Source organism: Lepidochelys kempii, chromosome 10 (assembly GCF_965140265.1).
Source record: "Lepidochelys kempii isolate rLepKem1 chromosome 10, rLepKem1.hap2, whole genome shotgun sequence".
Classification (NCBI taxonomy): Eukaryota; Metazoa; Chordata; order Testudines; family Cheloniidae; genus Lepidochelys; species Lepidochelys kempii.
In genome coordinates this window covers 39,410,545-39,434,128 of record NC_133265.1, presented here as the reverse complement: position 1 = coordinate 39,434,128, position 23,584 = coordinate 39,410,545, and the positions used below count along the sequence as shown (strand labels likewise).

Below are 23,584 nucleotides of genomic sequence, written 5' to 3'. Positions count from 1 at the left end.
AGTGAATTTGTGTGGGGGGGGTGGAGGGTGAGAAAACCTGGATTTGTGCTGGAAATGGCCCAACTTGATGATCACTTTAGATAAGCTATTACCAGCAGGAGAGTGGGGTAGGAGGAGGTATTGTTTCATGGTCTCTGTGTATATAATGTCTTCTGCAGTTTCCACAGTATGCATCGGATGAAGTGAGCTGTAGCTCACGAAAGCTCATGCTCAAATAAATTGGTCTCTAAGGTGCCACAAGTACTCCTTTTCTTTTTATAATTTCAATATAATTCATTCTTAATTCATTCTACTTTCACAATCCCTCCTTTTGGTCAAGCTACGCAATGACCAACAATGACTGGGTTCCACATATCAATCGTTCTTTATCTCTTTGTTCATCAGTAATATTTAAAATCATCAAATTAGCACTCTGGTTTGGGGCAGCTATCTGTGTAGCATGCCTGCCACAATTTTGGATACAACAGGAAAGTAACTGAAAATATACAAAAATTATTAGGATTCCAAACAGGAGAGTTAGGGCTCCCTGAAACAACCAGTTTCCTATGCCAGAGAAATTGAAAAGGTTACTTAGCCACTTCCATAAAGAACTTGGCTCTTTGTGGGGAAGATATGTGATTTGTTCTAAGTGGCTAGCATGATCTATTACCTCATTGGTGTTGTCTGGTATATACGCACAGCAGTCTTTTCCAATGAGAGCACAAGTCCCTCCTTTTGCCGCCAGCACTATGTCCAATGCCTGACGGTTTTGGAGGGCCATCTGTCAGATTGCCCCTGTTTCTTTGGCCAGGGCTCTTAAACTTTCTCCGGTTTTATTTGCCATTATTTCAACCACTGCTTGTAACCTTAGGAGCCTTTCTGCATGGTGTATTACTCCCCCTAATGGTATTAAGGAACTGCCAATGGCCTCTTCCCAGGTTAAGGGGCTTATGTTATTTACGTGCCGTTGGGCATCTGTTAAGTCCCTTCTTTTTCGCCTGAAATTGTGGAGGCGTTCTCGAGGGAAGGTTCCTAGCATTCGGAATTGTGGGACGAGACGGGCAGGATAACAGGTTCCTGACCAATTAGCTGTTAGTTCGGTATAAGCTCTGGTCCCACACACCCAGTGGTGGCCTATTAAGGCCAGGAAGGGTCGGTTGCACCCATTTGTCATATAGGTGTTTGCAAAGGAGGAGTAGTATCCCCCAAAGGGTACAGGGTAATTCTCCTTACGAGGAGTGATATTATTTGCATGACATTGAAAGATTATATTGTTTTCACTAAGGTTACTGTAGGGATTGATTTCTCTGTTTGATCCCAGGTTGAGAAAAAATTCATATCTCCATACCCGGCCCGCCACTTTTTAGTTTTGTTTGAATAATCCCATACACCATTGGCCACAATATGCTGAAGGCAACGGCTTTTCCCCTGATCCAGCCCTGTCCCATTACACACCCAACACCAATGACCTTTTCCCTCCACCACACTTATCCATTTAGTTGCATTTATTCCCACCGCTTCCCAAGTGTCATTGCTGATCCGTATTTTGTTAAACGGACGAGGCCCTCCAGTGAGGTCTGGGGACTTGAGTGGGATAGCCAGGACAGGAACACCAGTTTGAGAGTGGGCTGGGATGTGGCTGCAGACTCAGCAATTAGAAATATTAAGGGTCTGAGCTATCCACATCTGCTGCTGGATAAAATAATTGTCATTGTGGTCTCCCCAGACCATAAGATACCAGCAGCCGAGGAATAGCGTCTGCTTCTGGCAACCCTTACGAGAGCATAGATTGTAAGGTATTGCAGACTGTTCCTCTACGTCTTCTTCTGGAGTCAAATTTGACTCTGTGTTGTCCTGAGGTGATGATTGGTTCTCTGGGGATGGTGCCTTTTTACACTGTGAAGCATGTATCCACGCTGCGATGCCAGATAGTTTAACAGCCATCTGTGTAGTAAGCAGTACCTGATGAGGACCCTTCCACTGGGGCTCCAAGGCGTGCTTTTGATGATGGCGCCGTACGTAGACCCAATCACCTGGCTCGAGGTTGTGGCAAGTGTCGGAGGTGGGTTCCGTGGGCCAGGGGGCTCGAACCTGTGAATGGAAGTGACTTTTTACAGCTTGCGTTAGTCCCTTGCAATACTGAAGGAGTGCTCTGTGAGTCAAGTTCAAATCTGGAACCGGAGTAATAGTAGTCATAGCTCGCATAGGGCATCCCATAACAATTTCTCATGTCCATAAGGGCTAATGGTAAGGCTACTGGCCAGCTTAATCCTGCAGAGTCACAAATTTTAGCAAGCTTATTCTTAAGTACACCATTTCGTCTTTCAACTGCACCTGCACTCTGTGGGTGGTAGGGACAGTGCAACAGGTGTTTGATATGCAATATACGGTCCAGGTGTTGAACAAGTTGTCCAGTAAAATGTGTACCCCGATCACTGGACAGAGTAGCAGGAATTCCCTTGGCAAGCATAATATGATTTAACAAACATTTGGCAACAGACAGTGAGTCAGCCTTGCGACAAGGAAAGGCTTCAATCCAACCGGAGAATAAACATACCATAACCAATATAAATTCATATTGTTGACACTTAGGCATTTGTACAAGAACGGTGCTTGAGGCAGGCCCCGGAACCCCTGGGCCACTTTTACAGGTTTACCAATATTATGGCTTTGGCAAATGGTACAGGCTGCACAGTGGCGGGCTGCAAAAGAGCTAAAATGGGGGGGGGGGCCCACCATCCTGTCTTAGTTACAGCAGAGACCATCCCCTCCTTTCCGACATGCGAAACACCGTGTAGCAGGGCGGCCAGAGATGGGTAGAGTGAAAAGGGGGCTACAAAGTCACCAGTAGGCGAGCGCCAAAAGGAATCGGGATGTAGAGAGCAACCTTGGGCAACCCAGGATTCTTTCTCGATTTCTGGGGCAGAGTCTTGGAGCAGGGCGAGGTCAGTGAGGGACAAGGAGGGTAAGAGGAGAGCGGAGAGCAAGGGAATCAGACATTTCGACTAGGCGCGCTGCAGCAGCCACAGCACGCCCGCAGGGGGGTAAGCCTTGGGCAACAGGGTCTAAAGTGGCAGAGAAGTAAGTCACTGGGCGGTTCTTTTCTCCGTGCATCTGAGTGAGAACTCCAAGTGCACACCCAGATTGTTCGTGGCAAAAAAGGGTAAAAGGCTTAGAATAGTCAGGCAGCCCTAAGGCAGGGGCAGAAGCCAAACCCTGTTTGAGGGAAACAAAGGCAGAACTGGCCTCAGGGGGCCACGGCATGGGGTCAGGCACAGAGAATCGAGTGAGTTCCTGGAGAGGTTTTGCAAGGGAGGCATATTGGGAAATCCATTGTCTGCAAAATCCAGCCATGCCTAAAAACTTCCGGACCTGGCGTGGGGAGCGGGGTCGGGGAAAGCTAAGGATAGCTTGGACGCGGGTGAGGGAAAGTACACGGGATCCCTGGGAGAGGAGAAAGCCAAGGTATGTGACAGAAGCTTGACAGAGTTGTAATTTAGAGCGAGAAGCTTTGTGACCCTTATTTGCTAGGGCAGTAAGGAGCACTAAAGAGTCAGTTTCAGAGGCAGACAATGAAGGAGAACAGAGGAGTAGATCATCTGCATATTGGACTAGTGTGGACCTGGACAGGAAAACAAGGTCAGCAAGGTCTCGGGCTAATGCCTGGGAAAAATATGACAGGCTTTCAGTATACCCCTGGGGCAGTGTGGTCCATGTGTACTGTTGCCCCTTGTAAGAAAAGGCAAACAGGAACTGGGAGTCAGGGTGAACCAGAACAGAAAAGAAAGCAGAGCACAAATCAACAATAGTAAAATGAGTTGCATCTGGTGGGATAGAAGCCAGAATCTTTGAGAGAGGCAAGTTTTGATTCTGTCCGCCTATGATTTGCCTCTTCCCACCACTGCATGAAACAATCAACCTCTTCTTTTGCCAATTTAGTTGTAGGTTGGCTGAGTTTGTCTTTTAAGACGTCTACTCGGTCTTTGTCCCAAGATCCTAACAGTGGCCACTGAATTTTGGGATTCTCCAGAGTTAGCCTTTTGCATTCCCATACACATCTTCCCTCCCTCCCACCAAGGTCAGCCTTTTGAAGCCATCCCCCACCCATGTCATGAGGTTTTCTGTTCATTAAAACACAACAATGCTAGCAACAAGACAAACACCACAGACAAACAACACAAAACACAGATCCATGGTATTCTGAACTATTCTTCCGCTGGCGCCAGCTTGCTTGTAGAGTCTAAAAACAAAAGAAACAATTTCCACCCCCCTGGTGGGGACAGATTATTGATTAATAATAATACCACTTTCTTTTACAAATTTCCTTGCTAATTGCAGGAAAAACAGAGGAATTGCCCCCCACATTTTCCTGTTTTTATTCTATAGGCAGGCCAGGTTTCAATGGCTTTTATCTTTTAAGGGTTATGGGGAAATTAACCCACTGTTTAGTCATTAAATCCCTGAGTTTTCCTTCTTATACAGCAGACCAAGTTTATAATGTTTTTCCTGCTGTGTTAAGCTTTAAGTTTTATTTACAGGTAATAACTGAGAAGCATCATTACCATACGACCTTAAAGGGTTTTTCCAAAAATCATACACACTATACGTTGTTACAGGGATACTTATTATCTTTAAATTTATTAAAAATTATCTTGTTATACCATGCCTTTTATTTAGACAATTTGTTTGCTGACCAGGTGTGTCCTTTATCTGCAGCTCCTTTGTGCTGCTAGTTCTTTCCTTCCTTTATCATTTAGGTAATTTGCATTTTCACAGACACTTCCTGCTTTTGGATTTAAAGCCATCAGCAGCTCAGAGACTCTATCTTAAAAGGGACACAATCAACTTTCACCAGAGTTTTGATTACTTTTAACTTCTGCTTCCAAAACACACAGCAATCTGAAAAAGAAAACCCAACCTATTGTGGCTCCCTTTGGAGCCCTAATAGCATTTTAATTAAGTAGCATGGTATGTTTGCATTTCTTTTGCCCCTTCTACAATATACCCTGCACATGTTCTGGGGCAAATGCACATTCCTTCCATAGTTTAACTTCTATAACATTATCCATATCCATTTTTACATAAGGTGTAACTATTTCTTTTTTTTTTTGCTTACAGAGTTTTCATGTACCTTTATCAAAGTGACAGTCTGATGACTCAGAGCCATTTTAAGACTCAGTGTTTCTAACATTGTTTTTTTGTTTGTTTGTTTGTTTGTTTTGTGCTCTTCACCCCTGCTGTTGCTTCAGAAGGGCACTGTCTTTTATTTATTTATTTATTTATTTATTTACTGCAACTCTCATCTGCTATTTTGTTACAAAAACAAACAAACAAAAAGAATCCAGAATTTTTTTTTATTCTCCTGATTTTGACTGCCCTGCTGCAGTCACAACTTAAAAACATTTTAAATTTTGTAAAGCATTGAGTTACCTTTTAAGGGTTAAATGCCAAATCCCAAAGCCAAACAACTAATTACCTGTGTCTAGCAAAAAGGTCTGTCAGTTTTGCAACTTTGAATTAAAGAGTCAAATGGATATTTAGTGGCATTATTTAAAACAAAAACAACCATCTGGTCCTTAGAACTTTACATATTTACACACACACAGACAGATACATACACATTTTCTTTCCCTTAACATCCCTTCCACACTGCTCTGTTTTTGTTTTTTTTTCATCTTACATTCCCTTAATACATTTGAGGCAGTTAAGTTCCAGTAGAACACCCTTACATCCTTTAGTGATTTTGATTACATTACCCAATAGTCAAACAATTTTGATCAGATTCTCTCTCTGCCTGCCGCCTGCAGCAGTCCCTTATAGACCATTTCTGTGGGAAAAGGGCCCATTTTCCCTCAGAATAGCTGTAAAGGCTTCTGGGGACAGAAGCGTAGTGCTGGTAGTAGTCACTCTACCTGACCCCCTTAGCCTAGACCATTTTTCCAGAAATTTACAGGAGTCCGGACTCTTCCTAAAATACATAAACTGAGCCGGTGTTCCTTTAGGGAACTGTCCCGACTTAGACGTCTGGTTACCCATACAGGAGGACTTTACACACCAATCACACAAGAAGGAAAGTTGGGTTTGTCAGAGCGATGCCCGGTGCAACACACAAAAGTAGCCCATAGGCTACTCCCTCAATCGCCCTTGCTTTCACACCAAGGGTTTTACCCAAGGCACGGTGCGGCTGCAATTGCGCAGATTTCACTCACTCAGATCGTGGGGACAGGAACCCTTTGGTCAGCCGATCCCCAGACGGAGACGGTGCCCAGACTCAAACACACCACAGGGAGGAAGGATAGATACAGAGACAAGACAGTCCTCAGTCCAGACAAAACACAGAAATAATTACCTGACCAGATTCCTGATGTCAGATCCCGGGATCCCTACCAGAACAGAGTGGGAACCAACAGGTTCGATGGCGTAGACTTCACTGTGGTCATGCACCCTTCCGTTCTGGTGGAGGACCGCTCGGGTCAAATGCCCAGGTGCCAGCCTGCCACGGCCATCCTAAGAACGGTCAGGAGTCACACGGCCCCAGTGAAGATGGTTGCCATCTCAGTGGAACCTCCAAATTGTCAAAGTCAGATTCAGGACTCACATCATTTGTTAGGCCACTCTGTTTATTAGCAAAGCACCTTGCTAATGCACCCAGATGTGAGCCCTTCTCTGAGGTTCAAGATAACTTATTTATACAGCTAAGCCAAAGCCAATTTAACATAAGAGACAAAAGAAAGCAGAAACTGACAAATATACATACATATCTTATTTGCATACTAACGTTTACCAATCTCCTAGCTCAGTAGGAGCTCTAAGTTAATTAGTTTGAGGACCCCTTGTCTCACACTCCCTAATGTTTCTCTTCCTGACAACTGTATTTCAACAAACCCTTCAAGTAGCATTTCTTTAATGAATTATAATTTCAATATAATTCATTCTTAATTCATTCTACTTTCACAAAAGTCTATATGGCTTTCCCATAAGGAATGCCCTGGGAGGACAGCATGTGTGGCAGGGTGGGAGTTGCAATATTGGGGCTCCTTTGGCACATGGGTCCCAGAATGGCTAATCCATCTGACTGGGTGCTAATCACCCGCAGTGCGTGATGCACACCGGCAAGGCTGGCGCCCCACTGAAGTGGAGAAATGAGACTTGTGCAATTTCCAGCTGATAGTCTCCCCTGTTTAAAAACAAGCAGGTCTCCTCAAGGCTCCGAGCCATGCACAGCTCTCCCGAAGGCCATCAGTATTGGCGCACAGACAGCTCTGTCATGGCTGTCTCTGCCCAAGGCCCTGAGCAATACAGTTGTGGCAGTTGCTGGAGGGGCTGACCCCCTTTCAAATCAGACGTGACTGCTTTCTCCTGTAAAGCCATCTGCTTGTATGTCTGGCACAACATGTTGTCTCCTCACCTTATTCCATCAGTGCCACAAACTATTTAACTGGAGCAAATACAATGGCCTGCCAAGGTTATAGCTTCATAGATTTTAAAGTCATTATGATAATCGACTCTGGCTTCCTGCATAACACAGGCCACATAACCTCACCCAGTAATTTCTGCATCAAACCCATGACTTCAATTGGAGCTATAGCATCTCTTTTAGAAAGAGATCCAGTCTAGCTTTAAGGACTGCAGGCGATGGAGAATGCCTCACATGGTTAATCACCCTCACTGTTAAAAATGTGCACCCTAGTCTGAATTTGTCTCTCTTTAGCTTCCAACCATTGGATCTCATTATGTCTTTTCCTGCCAAGTTAATCTCTTCACCATGGAGGTAGACTGTGCTCAAGTCATCTGTTAACCTTCTCTTGGATAAACTAAATAGATTGAGCTTCTTGAGGCTCTCATTCTATAGCAGGGTTTCCAGACTTTGAATCTTTCTTGTAGCTCTCTTCTGAGCCCTTTCCAATTTTTCAACATCCTTTTTGAAGTGTGGACACCAGAACTGGACACAGTCTCCAGTAATGGGCTCACTAATGCAATACACAGAGGTAATTCCAGCTTCATACTCCTACTTGATATGTCCCTGCATATACAGCCAAGAATCATGTTTGCCCTCTTAGCCACAACATTTCACTGAGAGCTCATGTTCGGTTGGCTGTCTACCATGCCCCCAAATGCTTTTCAGAGTCACAATGTTCCAGGATACAGTCACCCATCTTCTAAATGTGACCTTCAGTCTTTGTTTCTAAAAGTATGACTTTGTATTTGGCTGTGTTAAAACATATGGTGTTCAAATGAGCAGCCCTTACCAAGTGATGCAGATTAGTCTATAGAACTGACTGATCCCTGGCTGGAAGTTGAAGCTAAGACAAATTCAGATTGGAAATCAGGTGTAAATTTTTAACACTGAGGATAATTAACCACCAGAACAACTTATTAAGATTGAATGGGTTCTTTAAAGACATGCTCTAGTTCAGAAGGGATTACTTTGGGGCAGTTCTCTGGACGGTCTTATACAGGAGGGCAGACTAGATAATCACAGTAGTCCCTTAGGGCCTTAGAATCTATGAACACCTGTGATTATTTACCACTCCACCCGTGTATCTGTCACTTTGCCAGGGAATAAGAGAGAGGATTGAGATTCAGGAAGCTGCTTCTCAAGTTACATGGGCTCTGTCTCTCACTCTCTGAAGATGGACACCTCTGGGGCCTGATTCTTAATTGAGTTACTCTTGGTTTACACTGGGCGAGATCTTACCTCTCCCATTAGGAGAGAAGGATTTTGCTGCATGCCCTTTAGCACTGCCAGTATGTAGCTGATATCAGCCAGAGTTGATGTTAAGAATAGAAAGCTCGTGTGCTGTGGAACAAGGAAGTGCATGACAGTGGGATATACTGGCCATAGCTCAAACTTCATTGTCCAGTCATTTTAACTTACTCCAAGGGTTTTCCCATTTCTGGTGGCTCATGGTCAAGCAGCTGCCCCTCAACCATCGTGAGAGCTCCAGAGGATATGGGGAGACAAAGGGCTCAAGGGACAAATCAGCATTTGCCAGCCGTTCCTAGCACTGCAGCATCAGAGTGGCCACAGTCTTTCCTTCTACTTAAAGTAGAAAAGAGCTGTGGGAACCCTTAGCAGTTACTGCCCTTTTACTAGCAACTGCTGGGTGCAGTGTCAGAAGCCATCCAGTGTGCAGAGTACATATCACCCCATTGTTAGCTCCTGTTCTATTGGAATTCTGTTCAGAATAGTGTTGCCTCTGAGGCAGATGTTTGAAAGGATCTGAATTTGTTTTATTTCCTTGTTATTCCTGCTGCATTTTCTCCCACAACCTGTGTGCCCTGTGGCATGTCTGATGCCTCCCTGAAGGGTGGCAGAAGAGCCAAGAGATGTGCCTGAAAAGCTGCACTGAGCTGACACTAAATGTAGGTGTCTCGGGAGCAGTGTGCTGTTGCTTGACTTGTACTGCAGCAGCAGATTTAGCCTGTAGGCTGAGGCGCCTCTTGCTTAGGTCACAAGGTCAAACCACTCATCAGCCAGAAAGGCAGTCACCCAAGGGCTCCTTGAAGTCTGGGGTCATATTTTGTGTATGGGAGTGTGTTGGCTCCCAATAGGATGGATAAGAGACCTACTACGCAGCTGGCATGTTCATCAACAGATCAGGTACATTGTCCCTGGGCATGTATGGACACAGCATGGCAGGTGTGATCTGCCTGAATGCAGCTGACACGTTCATCAGCAGAAAGGTGACCAAGACTCAGACCATGTCAACGAAGTGTGGCAGCTCAGGTATGGTCTACCTGTACGTAGCAGGGAGCCTTGACAGACCAGAAGTGTGCTGTACCTAGGCCCAGCTGGATCTCCGGGAGGCCCAGCAGCTATGTTCTGTATGTTTGGTAGCACTGTTAGATCTGGAATGCCAGGCAGCAATCAACCTCTCTGCCTCACTGCAGCCTGCAGCTGTGTGTGCTGTGGCAGTGGACTCCCTGAGCCTGTGCTCTCCCCAGCTCTAACCTTGGCCAGAGCACACGCTGCTCTTGGCTAATGCAGCTGGCTGTTGTTTTTGTTTCATCCATTCCTGAGATAGGGCTCTGGAGTGTGCCCTTGCCCCTGGGCCCGAACTCCAAACCATGGCAACGTTATCATCTTCCTGTTTGTCTTCTGAGTGCTTCCATGCACAGCAGGCTGGGGGCCTTGCAGGGGGAGAGGTAGAGCTCTTCACTCAGTGGGACTCTTCTTAGAGAAACACAACAGGCCAAAGGCTGTTCTCGCCCATATGAAACACCAGTGGCTTAGCTGGAGTTATGCCAGCGGGAGCGAGATCTCTTCAGCTCCAGTCCCTCAGGAAAGCGTGCATTGATAAATCCAGTCTGTTTCCATGCCCTCATTTTGCCGTAATGATTCCCTGCTCCCTTTCCACTGGTTTATTCCTCTCTCAGGATCTTCACTGACTGTTAGTTGGATTGGTGTGTAGGGAATTCATTCCTATAACATAGGGCAGGCAGATGGGGGGAGGAGGAGCAATGTGGTCTAGTAGGTAGAGCAATGGATTAGGAGTCAGGCTTTTTAGATGCTGTCCCTAGCTCTGCCATTGATCTTGGGCAAGCCATGGTTAATCCCTTGGTGCCTCAGTCTCTCCGCCTCTAAAATGGTGATAGTAATGTTCACACACACCCCTTTAGAAATATTATTAATAAGTTTTAAGGTCAGAAGGGACCATTATGATCATCTCCTCTGACTTCCTGAATAGCATAGGCCAGGGAACCTACTCCAGCGAGTCCTGCACCAAACCCTGTAACTAGGACTGGATGGAAAACAAGGATGTGTGAAAAATTTCAAGGTTTGCAAATTTTTTTTCATTTTGCATTGGAACAAAATGGAGATCTATGTGAAAGTAGCAGCCCTAGGATATGCTGGGAGCAAATCCCTGCTCTGCATGAGGTAGAATAGGGACTTGACCCACATGCTGCTGACTGCCCTAGCCACTGGGATTGGCTGGTCTGGAATGACTCCGACCCTCATTTTTACCAGAAATTCCATCCTAGACCAGAGGCACCTTCCCGATGAAAATTTAATCCAAACTTTCTGCAAAAGGTCTGGTTTTGACTAATTGGTATTCTCTGACCAAAAATGTCTAGTCTAGTCGAAAAATTCACAGGTAGCTTAGCCAATAACCTGTGTTTGAGCTGAAGCACACTTCGCCTGGATTTAGAGGCTCCAAGTGGTGGGCAGTCCAACACATCCATCAGCATATTGTTCCAGTGCTTAGTGACTTTCAGTGCATCTTATTTCTCATCTGAATTTGTCCAGCTTCAGCTTCCGGCCATTGGATCACGTTATGCTTTTGGCTGCTAAATGAAAGAACCTATCAGAAACCTTCTCCCCATAAAATACTTAAAAGAGGGCCCCTAAGAGAGCTGGAGCATCCCTTAACAGGGCCTATTTTGGCATGTGATCTTTTTGCCTGTGGGGAGGCAAATCATCTATAGGGTGTGTTGAATAGGGCGGTAAATCTCCTGGCTCATCAGAGCAGCCCAAGAAGGCTTGGGTAGGAGAGAGTGATATTGACAAACCAGGTATAACTGATGTGCTGTGTTCAGAACTCTGGATGTTGGATAGGAATTATCAGCTGATTTACAAAGTGCCATTTGGTCCTGTTTGCACTGTGGTGGAGCGATGTTTGGTCCCATTTGCTGCCCTCTCCCCAGGTCTGCACAGATGGATCTAGGAAGGACTAGTGATGTTGTGGAGATAAGGGGAACACAGGAGGGAGCATATGGTGTGCTGCTGCCCAATGCAGCTGGGTGGTAATTCTTGTTCCAAGGCCTCTTCAGTAACCTTCTAGGTGAGGAATTCTACCCTGAGAACATCACTGCTGCCATGATGAGAGCTTTAAGAATGAAAGAATTGACGTGTTTCCAGAGCTGGTTCCATCACTCAGTGGTTAATGTGGGACAGATGAGCTGAGGCCTGGCGTGCCAGAAATGTCTGCCAGAGGCCATATTGGGGAAGCACAGGGGCCCTTCTGAAAGGGGTGAAGATGGGTAGTGGGTAAATCTTGGAATGCAGCTCCTATGTCAACTGCTCCTTGGTTAGTCCTGGTCAGTTAACAGACAGAGCAGTGATGCTTGTTTTGGGTGCAGAACACACCATGATGGGACCACTGTGACCTGCCAATGTAGGGATGGGAAGGGAGGAGGATATGGACAGGGGCATGTGGTGGACACCCAGGATGGGAAGGGAGGATACACTTGGGGGAAGGTGGTAGTTACCTGGGATGGCAAAGGAGGAGGATGCAGATGGGGGAAGGTGGCAGCCACCTGAAATGGGAAGGGAGGAGTATATGAATGGGGGCAGATGGGGGCCAGTGCTTGAGGGATGGTGTGAAATGAGAAGATCTTACGAAGTAGAGATGGGAAGAAAACTGCTTGACTCTGGGCTCTGCTAATGAGATACGGAGCCTGTTGCCTCGGGGTCACTCTCTCAACTACGGTTGGCTGTCTGGTGGCCCTGAGTGAAATGGGTTTGATGCCCTCAGTCCAGGGCCTAGTGCAGGGGTGGGCAAACTTTTTGACCCGAGGGCCACACTGGGGTGCGAAACTGTATGGAGGGCCAGGTAGGAAAGGCTGTGCCTCCCCAAACAGCCTGGCCCCCGCCCCCTATCTGCCCCCTCCCACTTCCCACCCCCCTCAAAAACCTCCATCCATCCAACCCCCCCCCCACTCCTTGTCCCCTGACAGCCCCCTCCCAGGACCCCTGCCCTTAACCGCCCCCCCAGACTCCACCCCCTATCTAACCCCCACTGCTCCCGCCCCTGCCAGGACCTCTGCCCTATCTAACTGCCTCCTGTTTCCCATCCCCTGACCACCCCCTCCCGGGACTTCCCACCCCTAACCATCCCCCCCAGGACCCCACCCCCTATCCAACCGCCCCCTGCTCCCTGACTGCCCCCCAGGACCTCCTGCCACTTATCCAACCCCCTGGCCCCAGACCCCTTACCATGCTGCTCAGAGTGCTGCCCGCGCGGCGGCGTGGCTGCGGAGGAGGGGGTACAGCAGGAGAGGGTCCAGGGGCTAGCCTCTTGGGCCAGGAGCTCAGGGGCTGGGCAGGATGGTCCCGCGGGCCAGATGTGGCCCACGGGCCATAGGTTGCCCACCTCTGGCCTAGTAGATAGATGCTACATCACAAGCCTGTTGTTATAGCTGATGCTAGCTGGCGTTCTGGTTGGCAGCCTCTGCAGAGAGACCAGGGACAGCCTAGGTCATGAGGCGTGATCTCCCCTCTCAGCCCTAGAGGTCGTCCCTCAAGGTCAGCATGGAGGCACACATGTGGCGCTGGGGAAGTTTGTCACTTTGTTGGGCAAAGAAATAGGATTCAGGTCCCTGGAGTTGTCAATCTAGCCCCCCTCATCCACCTCCACCCCCACCTCCAGCACTAGATGGACACAATGCTTAAAACAAGGGAAGAAAAATTGACCCTGCTGAGCTGCTGAAACCAAACAAGAATGGACCAGAAGTTTCACCCCAAACTTTCCCATTCCACCTGTGATCAGAAACCCGACTGCTGAGATAGCACAAGACAATGTTTCCATGGTCTTTCCAGCCCCAACAGAGGCAGGAGGTGATGTAAACCTACTGTGACAGTGGCTTGAGATTTCCAAGAATCTCAGATAAGCAGGGGACAGTGTGGTCTAGTTGTTAAGGCAGATGACTAAGATGCAAGAGATTTGGGCTGTAGTCTTAACTCTGCCACTAATGTAGTGACCTTTGGTGAGTCATTTCCTCTCCCTTCTTCCCCATCTGTAACATGAGGTCAGTAATATTTACCCACGCTCCTAAAGTGCTTTGAGATCTATGGATGAAGAGTGCTATATAAGTTCAGTACATTATGGTGCATGCCTGAACACCTGAAAACTATGGCGATTGTGTCCTATAAAGATTGGGTGGGAAACTTTCCGCAGCTCATCCATGTCTTTTGCAGTTCACCCATCCCCACCCAGGCTCTTGCTCAGTCTGGTCCCCCGTGGCAGGAGCCTTTGGCCAGCACCTTTGGTCATTGAGGTGGGTGGGTGGAAGGAAGAAGAAGGGACCTGGCTAAGCATATGTCTCTAAGTTGAGGTTGTGCAAGCTGTAACAGGTAACAGTGCAAGCTGTAACAAGCTGTAACTCCTGTGGCCAACAGGAGCTGGATAATTACTGTGTGGCCATGAAGAAGATGGCAGACGATATCCTGTCTCTGCGCAGGCGTGTTGCCAGCCTGGAGGCAGAGAACAGCACCCTACACCGCAATCTGAGCATGCACGAGGAAGTGGGCCGCACATTGCTGAACGACGTGGACGTGGACGTCATGACCAAGGCGGAGACAGTCGACAGGATAGGTAAAGTACGCACTTCCCACCCCCACCTCTGCATGGCCCAGTAGAGAGCGAAGGAAGGAGGAGGCCGCCATGAGGAAGAGTGAGGAGTGTCTCTGACTGTGGTATTACAGGGAGTGGGAAAGTGAAAGGTTAATAGCCTTGGCTAGAGGCAGGCACGGTGTCAGTGACCCCCAGTCCCTGTTATTCCTGTCCCTGCCCTCTCCTCTGGGACTCTCTCTCTTGGCAGATGCTCCTCAGTCCTCACCATCCAGTTTAATTTGTATTTGAATTTGTGGATCTAACAATCTGATTGGGCGCTGTTGGCCTTGGTGAATAGACCTGCCCCATAGCTGTGTCCCCTATTCCCTGGGAGTCCTGGAAGCTGCTTGTATCCCTCAGACATGCCCCCGTGCCACTGACCAGGCTGTGTGGTCTCTTGCAGTGGCCCTCAAGCGCAAACTGGCTGCTGGGACAGTGGAGATGAGCAGGATGAAGGACCGGGTGCAACAGCTGCAGAATGAGCTGATCCGGGTAACTGTGCCGATGGCTTTGGCCTGCTTGGTCATTATTCCATAGAGGGACCCGTGAGTGTACACAGCTCCTGTCCTGAGGGCCTCATGGTCTAATTCAAACAGATATGATGCCCAGGGCACAAGCACAAGGATCTGGGCTGTCCCTAGTGAGGGGAGCTCTGAAGAAGGCTGCATGCAAGAAGGGAGTTTGACAGAGGAGACAGGGCTCAGCACGTGGGACATCAGAGGTTGCTCCCCAGCCCCAGCCTGCGGAGCAAGAGGCCAGGCTAAGGGTGAAAGTCAGCTGTGCTGCACAGCCAACACCCTCTGCCTTTCTCCTGCTATCCCATGCTGGGGGTCTTCCCCTCCAGAGGAGAAAGGAGGCCACCACTCTTTAGAGCTGCACGCTAGGAGCAGCACGTTCCTGGTTACAGGTGGAAATTAACACAGGCTCAGAGAGGGCAGCCTGGTGCCCGGGAGGCCCTCACTGGGGGCAAGCAGCTTGGAGCTGTGGGAGCCATCTGGAGAAGCAAATATTCCAAGACCCCTGGACAGTCTCACTAAGCTCCTGGAGACTGGGGCTGTAGTTTGAGTTCTCTGCTGATTACCCTCCTCTCCTAGCCCTGCAGCCACCCTGATTGACCAAGGGAGGAGAGTGGAGTAACATGGAGTAACAGGTGAACTCCAGTAGCTTTGGCAGCTCAATTCGAGTCACACCCTGCCATGGTTCCTCAGCCTGATCAGCGACTATTAGGAGCCAGAGAGAACCACAGGTCTGCCTGTGTCCATCCACCTCCGTAAAGAATCCCCTGTGCATTCTGATTCCCTCCCCGAGGGATCTGATGGTTTCCCTCCCTTCTCGCCCACCAGAAGAACGACCGGGAGAAGGATCTGGTGAAGCTGCAACGAGCCCATCAGCAGCAGCAGATGGTGCTGAGGAAGTACCAGGAGAAAATCACCAAGATGAAAGCCCTGGAAGACACTGTGCAGCAGCAGGAGAGGGTGAGCAGAGCACAGGTGCATGGGAGGGTTAGGGGAGGGCACCCAGCTGGGTGTCCCACAGTGCTTTGCCCCTCTTCCATGCTGGGGCAACATGCCCTGTGCTCATAGTGCACTCCCTACAGGGAGACCTTGCAACAAGCCACAGCAAAGCAAACCCATCAGGTCGTGTTTGTTAGCACAACCCAGGCACACAGGATCGGGGCCCCATAGTCTCACTAGCAGGGCGGGATCTTCCTGCCTCCATCTGCTCCCTCTTTGTCACCCATTTCCTGGTGGCAGGGCATAGGTGCACATTGTGTTACACAGAAGGTATTGGATGGATCGCTACAACCAACTGCACCATAATGAGCCAACATTCTGCATTAAGTGCTTGGCTTTTCAGGCTCTTGTGTTGGAACCTGGCATGGAAATAGGCGCTGCAACTGCAGGGCATCTGCTTAGCACCGTGAACTCTCTCATGCACCAGAGAATGGGATCTTGAAGTCCTGTGGGTCACCCAGCCCAGAACTTTGGGATGCAGATGCTTTCACTGAGTCTCTGGTATGGAGCGTGGTGACAGTAATTAATGCTAGCTCTGCAGATCAGCCACTCAGCTTTTCAAAGCCTACAGTCTGGACAGCCTTGGGAATCCTGGGATCTGAGTAGCAGCGATCCCCCATATCCCCAGACTGCAGATTTGCTCTAGAAGTGCATTCCTGCCTAGACTAACAGTCCCTTTGCCCAATCCCTGTAGGTCCTCGTCTCTTAGGGTTGTCTGCACTGCACTCTAAGACCAGATCTGTGGAACCAGGCTTGCAGACTTGGTGTTTCAAGCTCACGCTTGAGCATACACACTGCATTGTAAATCTGGCTTTACAACTGCTGGTCTCACGGCCATGCTAACACATCCATACTGCACTACACAGACCCTCTGACTTGGATCTGCAGCTTGAGCTGCATTCACAGCTGCAAAATGACAGGGTTTGAGCCCGAGTCATAGCAGGACTCAGGCTCTGATCCACACCCCAGCAGGGTCCTAAGACCTGAGTCCTGTGACTCCTGAGTGCTTGGTGACCTGAGTCAGACTGAATTGTGTATGGACAGAAGTAGAGCTTTGCCTAAAAGCTGAGGCCAGGTCTACACTACAAACATACATTGGTATAACTATGTCACTCTGGGGTGTGAAAAATCCACACCCCTGAGTGATCCGGTTAGACCGACCTAACTCCTGGCATAGAGAGCACACTATGTCAACAGGAGAGTTTTTCCCACCCACATAACTACCGCCTCTTGGGGAAATGGATTAACTACGCTGATAGGAGACGCTCTCCCGTCAGCATAGCAGCGTCTCCTCTGTGCCGCTGTCACATTTTAAATGTAGACCTGCCCATGTGCAGTGTGGACACACCCTTAAAGGACATGAGGTTCATTGTCTGTGGCCCATACACAGTCCCCTCCAGCTGGGGAGCAGTGCAGCAAACTGAGCATGAGGGAAGGCCAGCAACAGCATTGCAGAGCTAGGCCTTGTCCAGACTAGGGTTGTGGCGTTAGCATGCGTGACTCACATGTTTTAAAAGTCTAGTGCTGCTAAGGCCACACCGCCTTTAACATGCCAACCTCTGGGCTTCACCTCAGCTTGTTTAGCATGAGTTAAGGGCAATGTACCCTCTGCAGACTAGATGTTTAGACCCTGTTAGTGATCATGTGCTAACAACATGCCCCAAATCTAGTCTAGCCAAGGTCTCAGCTCTCTGCAGCACCCTGCTGCTGTAAGGGTTATGTGGGCCTTCAGGGGGCCATGATGGGAGCTCCCCTCTCCACTGAATTTCTGCCTTCCAAAGGTGATTGAGAAGATGGAGCGCATGCTGGAGGAGAAGGTGCCAGAGGCCGCTAGGACCTGTGAGCAACCGTTGGGTAAATGCCCCCCTCTCTTTTTGTGTGAGAGCCAGGGGCTGGGCTGGGCTCTGTTTTATCTGGGAGCCAGGTAGCTCCTGAGTGATGCAGGAGGGGAGGGAATGGCCCAAGTTACAGCTCAACTGGCCACATGAGAGGCAGGTGGGAGAAGCTCATAGGGACCCAGCAGAGAGGCTCATCATTCAGGGCCATACCCTGCCCCCTCCCTTACTCATGTTGGGCAGCACCAACCAATGGGGCTACTTGTGGAGTAAGTTGCTACTCCACGTGATGTCTGGCCCTGTGGAAGGGAAAAGCAGAGCCCCCAGTCAAGGAAGCCTAAAGCCCCCAGGTTCTGATTCCAGTATGGTAGGCTGTCAGGGGCAAAGGGGAGGTGAAATGACCTGCCCTCTCCCTGGAAGGGGGTGGGTAGTGAAATTGCTGGAGGGTATGGAGCCGAGCAGAGGTCTGAGTGGCTTCTCTGCTCTTCTCCCCCAGCTGATAGCTTCTCCAAGGAGTTCTACTCCACCCTGCTAGCCGAGAACATGAGACTGCGGGAGGAGCTGGGCAGAGCCCGCTACCGCTCTTCTCCCATCATCCTGCAGCAGCAAGCCTTGCCGGTGAGATGGGTCACCTTGGGGCCATGCCATGGGGAGGGTCCCCTGTTAGCCAGTGGGAGTGATTCACTTCATGTGCAGGATATTGTGGCTGGCCGTTCAGTTGCTTTATCAGTGTGACGGGTTCCCCCCGGCGTGCCATCTGGAACTGAGGTAACATTGAACCCCCCTGACCCACCAGCCTGGGCTCCCTCTCACACTGTACTGCTGTGAGAATCTGCAAAGCCCTCCAACCTGCACTTTCACCAGCATTCATACACCAGTGTTCCATCTAATTTTTCCCACACATGTGCGGAATGAATTTTGTTATATGCGCCAATACGAAGGCTCTGGCTGGGGGTGCGGGCTCTGGGGTGGGTCCAGGGATGAGAAGTTTGGGGTGCGGGGAAGGTTCACCTCTCCACACCGTGGCAGCTCCAGGGCTGGACCTGCCTTTCTCCCGGCCATGGCAGGTCTGGGCTGGGGCTGGGTTGGGGGCAGGGAAGGGGGGGCCTCTTCCCCAGCTTTGGCAGATCTGGGGCTGGGCTCTGTTGAGGTTGGGGGAGGGGCACCACAGCAGCCCTGAACGCTTGTGTGGCACTTAGTAGGCTGCTGTGCAGCCGCACAGCTCAGAGGAAACTTAGGTAGGGACACACCCAGCTGCAGTTATACGCAGGCTCTCTAACCTCCGGCTTCCCAGTACCATCCTGCCCTGGTCAAATCTGGCCAGTATATGGGTTTAATACCCAGTCCACCTCTCCCTCAATGTGAAGAGAACAATGGACACTTGTAGTAACCAAGCAAAGATTTTCCCCAAGCACTCCAGTCAAAGCTCACTGCTTTGGATTAAAACATAAAACAAGTTTATTAACTACAAAAAATAGATTTTAAGTGATTATAAGGGATAGCAAACAGATCAAAGCAGATTACCTAGCAAATAAACAAAAAATGCAAACTAAACTTAATATACTAAATAGATTGGCTATGAATAACAGATTCTGACCCTAATTGATGGTACGAGCAGGCTACAGATTCTTAAGGCACAAGCTGCATTAGCTTTACAACTTGGGTTTCTCAGGACTTCATACACTGGCTAGAAATCCCTTTCACCTGGGTCCAGCACTTTCCTCCAGTTCAGTCTTTGTTCCTTAGCTGTTTCCAGGAGTCTTCTTGTGTGGGAAGTGATGAACCCTACCCTGATGATGTCACTCCCTGCCTTATACAGCTTTTGCATATGGCGGGAACCCTTTGTTCCAAAGCTTGGTTCCCAGACCAATCTGTGGAAAAGTACTGACATCCCAAGATGGAATCCAGCATCATGTGGCCTGGTCACATGTCCTTGTAGAGTCATAGCAGCCATCACTCACAGGTTGTCTGTGGAGTTCTCAGGAAGGCTCACCAGGTGGGAGATAAGCTTCTCCTAAAGCCTATTGTTCTCCCTAATGGCTCTTTGCCCTGACTAGGCCCTTCCCAACCAGCTATCTAGACTGAACGTATCTTGTGTAGTGGGCTTTACCCAGGTGTAACTACATTTGAAATACAGATACATAGATAATATTCATAACTTTAGATACAAAAATGATACATGCATACAAATAGGATAATCATATTCAGCAAATCAAAACTTTTCCAATGACATCTCACATGACTTATCTTGTACAAACTGCATCATAATTATGTCATAATCCTATCATAATATCACTCTGAAGAATATGGGGTGCAGTGTCATAATCAGGTTGTAAACGCTTTGGGACAGGGACTGTTTCTGCTGACAAGTTTGTACAGCACCTGGCACAATGGGGCCTTGACCTTTGATTGGAGCCTCTAGCCACTACTGCAATGCAATATTATATTGTATTTAAAGAGCTGCCTTCATCACAGCCTCCACAGATCCAAGGTCTGTTCAGCTCCTCTCTCACTGGCTTTTTGCCCCCCAACCCCAACCTCCTCCCCACCCCCCGCATCAGCACTCCCATTATCTGAATTCCATGGAATGGTGGGGGGAAAGGGGTCACTGGCAGCCTGTGTCATGATGGGAAGGGGATGGAGGGCTAGAGTCTCTAAATCTCACTTGCTGGCTGTATTACCTGTTTGCAGGACATGTTCTCCACCAACTCAGAGAAACTGTCTTTGCTGGCCAAGGTGGAGAAGGCGCAAGGTCGCATTCGTGTCCTGGAAAGCCAGGTAATTGTCATGCCCTTTCTCATGGTCATCCCCCCAGTACACACATCCCATCCCCAATCTCCACCCATTGCATGGTCCTGTGGCATGAATGAGAATGAACTCTGACAACCTGACTCACCCCTTGGTGTGCCCCCTGGATCTGGTGTTTCCTTCGAGGTATCTATATACATGATCACAGGTGGATTAGGGGCTAGATGCAGACAAAGCATTGTCTCATCTCTGCTCCTTTCCCAGAGGAGGGTAGGACTTGTTATGGTTTATTGGCTGGTGAAGAGCTGACTCTTGCAATTGGCCTGGAAGGTGATCAGTTGCTGGTCAGTTGTAACTCTTGTGGACGGGAGTTCCACAGTCAAGCACTGGCTGCTGAAAAGATCAATCTCAAACTAGTCTTCCCCTTGAGTCTCATCATCGCTCGAGAGAACAACGTGGAAGGAGAGGCATCAATTTCTGACATAGCCTAGGCCCAGCCCATGGAGAGCTCAGAAAAGCAGACTCAAGGCCTTAAAGCAGATGTGTCCAAAAGCTCCTTTGCCCACCAGCCTCCCTGGCATTGAGCATTTTCACAGGCTTTCCCACAAATAAGCCCCTGAAGGAGGCTGCAGCATGAGTCTAACAGGTCCCCAAATCAGCACTAGTGAGGGGAAATGGACCTCAAAGGAACACCTTGGGTGTGGCCTCAAAGACCCAGTTGTCCAGGTGCCATGTTTCATATTCTCCAAGCTTCCCCTAATTCCAGCAGCGCTTTGCTGTGTATGGCTGGGTATAGGTTATGGGAGGCAGCCAGCTGGGGAATGTGTGGCTTGGATGGGGAAGCCACAGGTGAGCAGTCTGAGTTGCACAAGTCAATTTCCCATGTGTCCGTGAGCAGAGTGGTGGTGCCATGCACCACCACTGCCTTCAAGAGCAAACCCAGGGTGAGAGGGCAAGCAGGGCAGCACTACCATAGTGCTCTGAGTATCTGTTCTCTCCCTCGCAGCTGGAGGAGTCTGCAAGGAAATGGGGGCGGGAGAAGCAGGATCTCAGCACCCAGCTCCTGGAGCAAGAGCATGGCTTTGGGCGCTCATCCAGCACCATCCTGCATGATTTCTCACTGGTCAGTAACATGCCTGCTATGCCTGCCAAGCCACAAGCTGGGCTCACCCAGCTACGGTCTGACTCCTCTCATACTCAGCTGTTCACCCTCCTGCCATGGCCACTGTCCATGTGGCTGGTGTAAGAGCTGCGTTACTGGTCTCTAAAATTGTCCATCTAGTTTTTCTTAGCCAAAGATTGATGGCCAGGATAGGGGACTGTGTAAGGGCTCAGCACTCTTTCTAGGGCACAGAAGCTGCTCAAGGGACCTCCCCTCCCCACAAGAATATCCAGGCTGAAAGTCTCTGTGGTTTGTGCTAGTATAATGTCGACAGACCCCGGTCGTCGGCAGGCGGGATTGAACCAGGAACCTCTGGAGCCTCTTCCACATGAGCTAAAAGCCAGCTGGCTCTTAGTGAAGGCTGTAGAGCAGACTCATTTTATCTGTCTCTCTAAGTGGTCTTGGTGCCACTAGATGGAACAGAACACCACACGCAGGAGGTGTGTGGGTTACACTACCTCAGTATCACACCCCCTCCACACACTCCCAGGAGGAGAGGGGAGGAAGAGGAGAACCAGGCAGAGCAAGCAGAGGTGGAAGAAGAGCAGGAAAGAGAGTGGATCCTCATAGCCAGCCAGTCCTCTGCTGTGGGAAGGACTGTTGGGTTGACTCCACCCATCTGCACCACAGAGGCAGATCATTGGTCTAAATTTTGGTGCCTGAACAGCTGGTCACAATGAATTTCTTAGTCACCCGTGTCCCTGCAGTGTGCAGGGTTGGGACGGGGCTACCCTCTGTTCCCTGACCCACCCATGTGCTCTCTGGACTGCAGCAGTCTCTTAGCCCCCTCCCCCGCCCCTACACACACACACACACCCCCTTAGGCTCCATCACAACTGGTTGGCCAGGGCCCTCTTTACCTAAGCCCTTTGACTTCTCCTCATATCACGGGGGGGCTGTTGTCAGACTTGTGACTTCCCAATCTTGTAGGGTGGCTGCATTTGTTGATTGGGGTAAGACTGAGTAGAACCTACCCCTGCCCATTCAGCTGGGTGGACAGTCATCCACCATGGCCTGCTCTAGACCACAGGCATGGGGTTTTCAGCATGGCAGGTGGGCGAACATATTACTGAACGGCATACAGGGTCCAGCGCAGAATCTCCTTGTTAAAGCTTTGGGAGGAGAGAGTGGTAGAGCACCAGTCACAGAACCTGGTAGCGTCAGGGCTAGCACACAGGGCACACCCTGGGAACCACGAGATTGGGGCACTGGACACAAAGGACTCTGCCAGCACAGAGGAATGTAAGGGCTGAAAGGAAGTGGGAGACAGATGAATTAAGCTTCCAGGAATATCCCCTGATGTTCATTCTCTTCTCCCACACAGAAGACTTCACCAGACCACACAACACATATCAAGAGGCACCAAATGCTCGATCCTCTGCCCTAACACCTTCTGCAAGATGGACTTATTGGCAGTGCTGGGGAAAGACTGTGAATGTTCTGTCTGGTCTCCCCTCCTTTTCCCACCCCCCACCAAAACCAGACCTCTCCTAGGGGTCTACTGGAGATCTTTATTAAATGCTTGATGCTCAACCCCCAAGTGCTGTTACTGCAGACTGGATGGCCATGGAAAATACCTGTGCCAGGCAGCGCTCAGGGATATGCTTGGCCAAGTGTTAGGATCCGGTCTGTGAAGCCCAGATCAAAGCTTGGAGAAGCGCCAGCTATGGGTGCTATCACAGGGCACTGGGGTTTGGGGACTTTGAATCTGGTCCAGAACACCAGCACATAAATCCCTGCCCCAACAGGTAACCCCCCCCCTCCCCAACCCTATCTCCTCCCCATCTTAAATGACCATCTGTACGTTTCTCTCCCTAAGGCGGTTCAGCTTGGCTTTCAGCATGTTTTCAGCAGCTGATTTTTGCTGGTCCCTTGTATGATCACTTCTGTAGTGTTCTAAGCACAGTTAGATGGCAGCTGGTGTTGAGCTTATTGTATCTTCCCTTCCCCGCCTTCTCCCTCCTTGGCTGTGATGATGGAATGCTGCCCACTGTATAGCACATCAGCTAT

General features: G+C 49.3%; 1 protein-coding gene across 5 annotated transcripts in view; it reads left to right on the top strand.

The window, feature by feature from the left end:
• Positions 1-23,107, top strand: part of LOC140918498 (coiled-coil domain-containing protein 33-like) — a 62,148-nt gene extending 39,041 nt beyond the window's left edge. For 3 of the 5 annotated variants that reach the window (XM_073363065.1, XM_073363064.1, XM_073363066.1), the window contains exons 4-11: positions 14,102-14,297; positions 14,719-14,807; positions 15,659-15,790; positions 17,611-17,683; positions 18,161-18,282; positions 20,356-20,442; positions 21,419-21,535; positions 22,899-23,107. In XM_073363065.1, the coding sequence (XP_073219166.1) occupies positions 14,102-14,297; positions 14,719-14,807; positions 15,659-15,790; positions 17,611-17,683; positions 18,161-18,282; positions 20,356-20,442; positions 21,419-21,535; positions 22,899-22,961 (879 nt within the window). In that variant the 3' untranslated portion in view covers positions 22,962-23,107. The remainder of the gene's footprint in view (positions 1-14,101; positions 14,298-14,718; positions 14,808-15,658; positions 15,791-17,610; positions 17,684-18,160; positions 18,283-20,355; positions 20,443-21,418; positions 21,536-22,898) is intronic. The other 2 variants (XM_073363067.1, XM_073363068.1) reach the window with 2 other exon arrangements.
• The last annotated feature ends 477 nt before the right edge of the window (positions 23,108-23,584 follow it).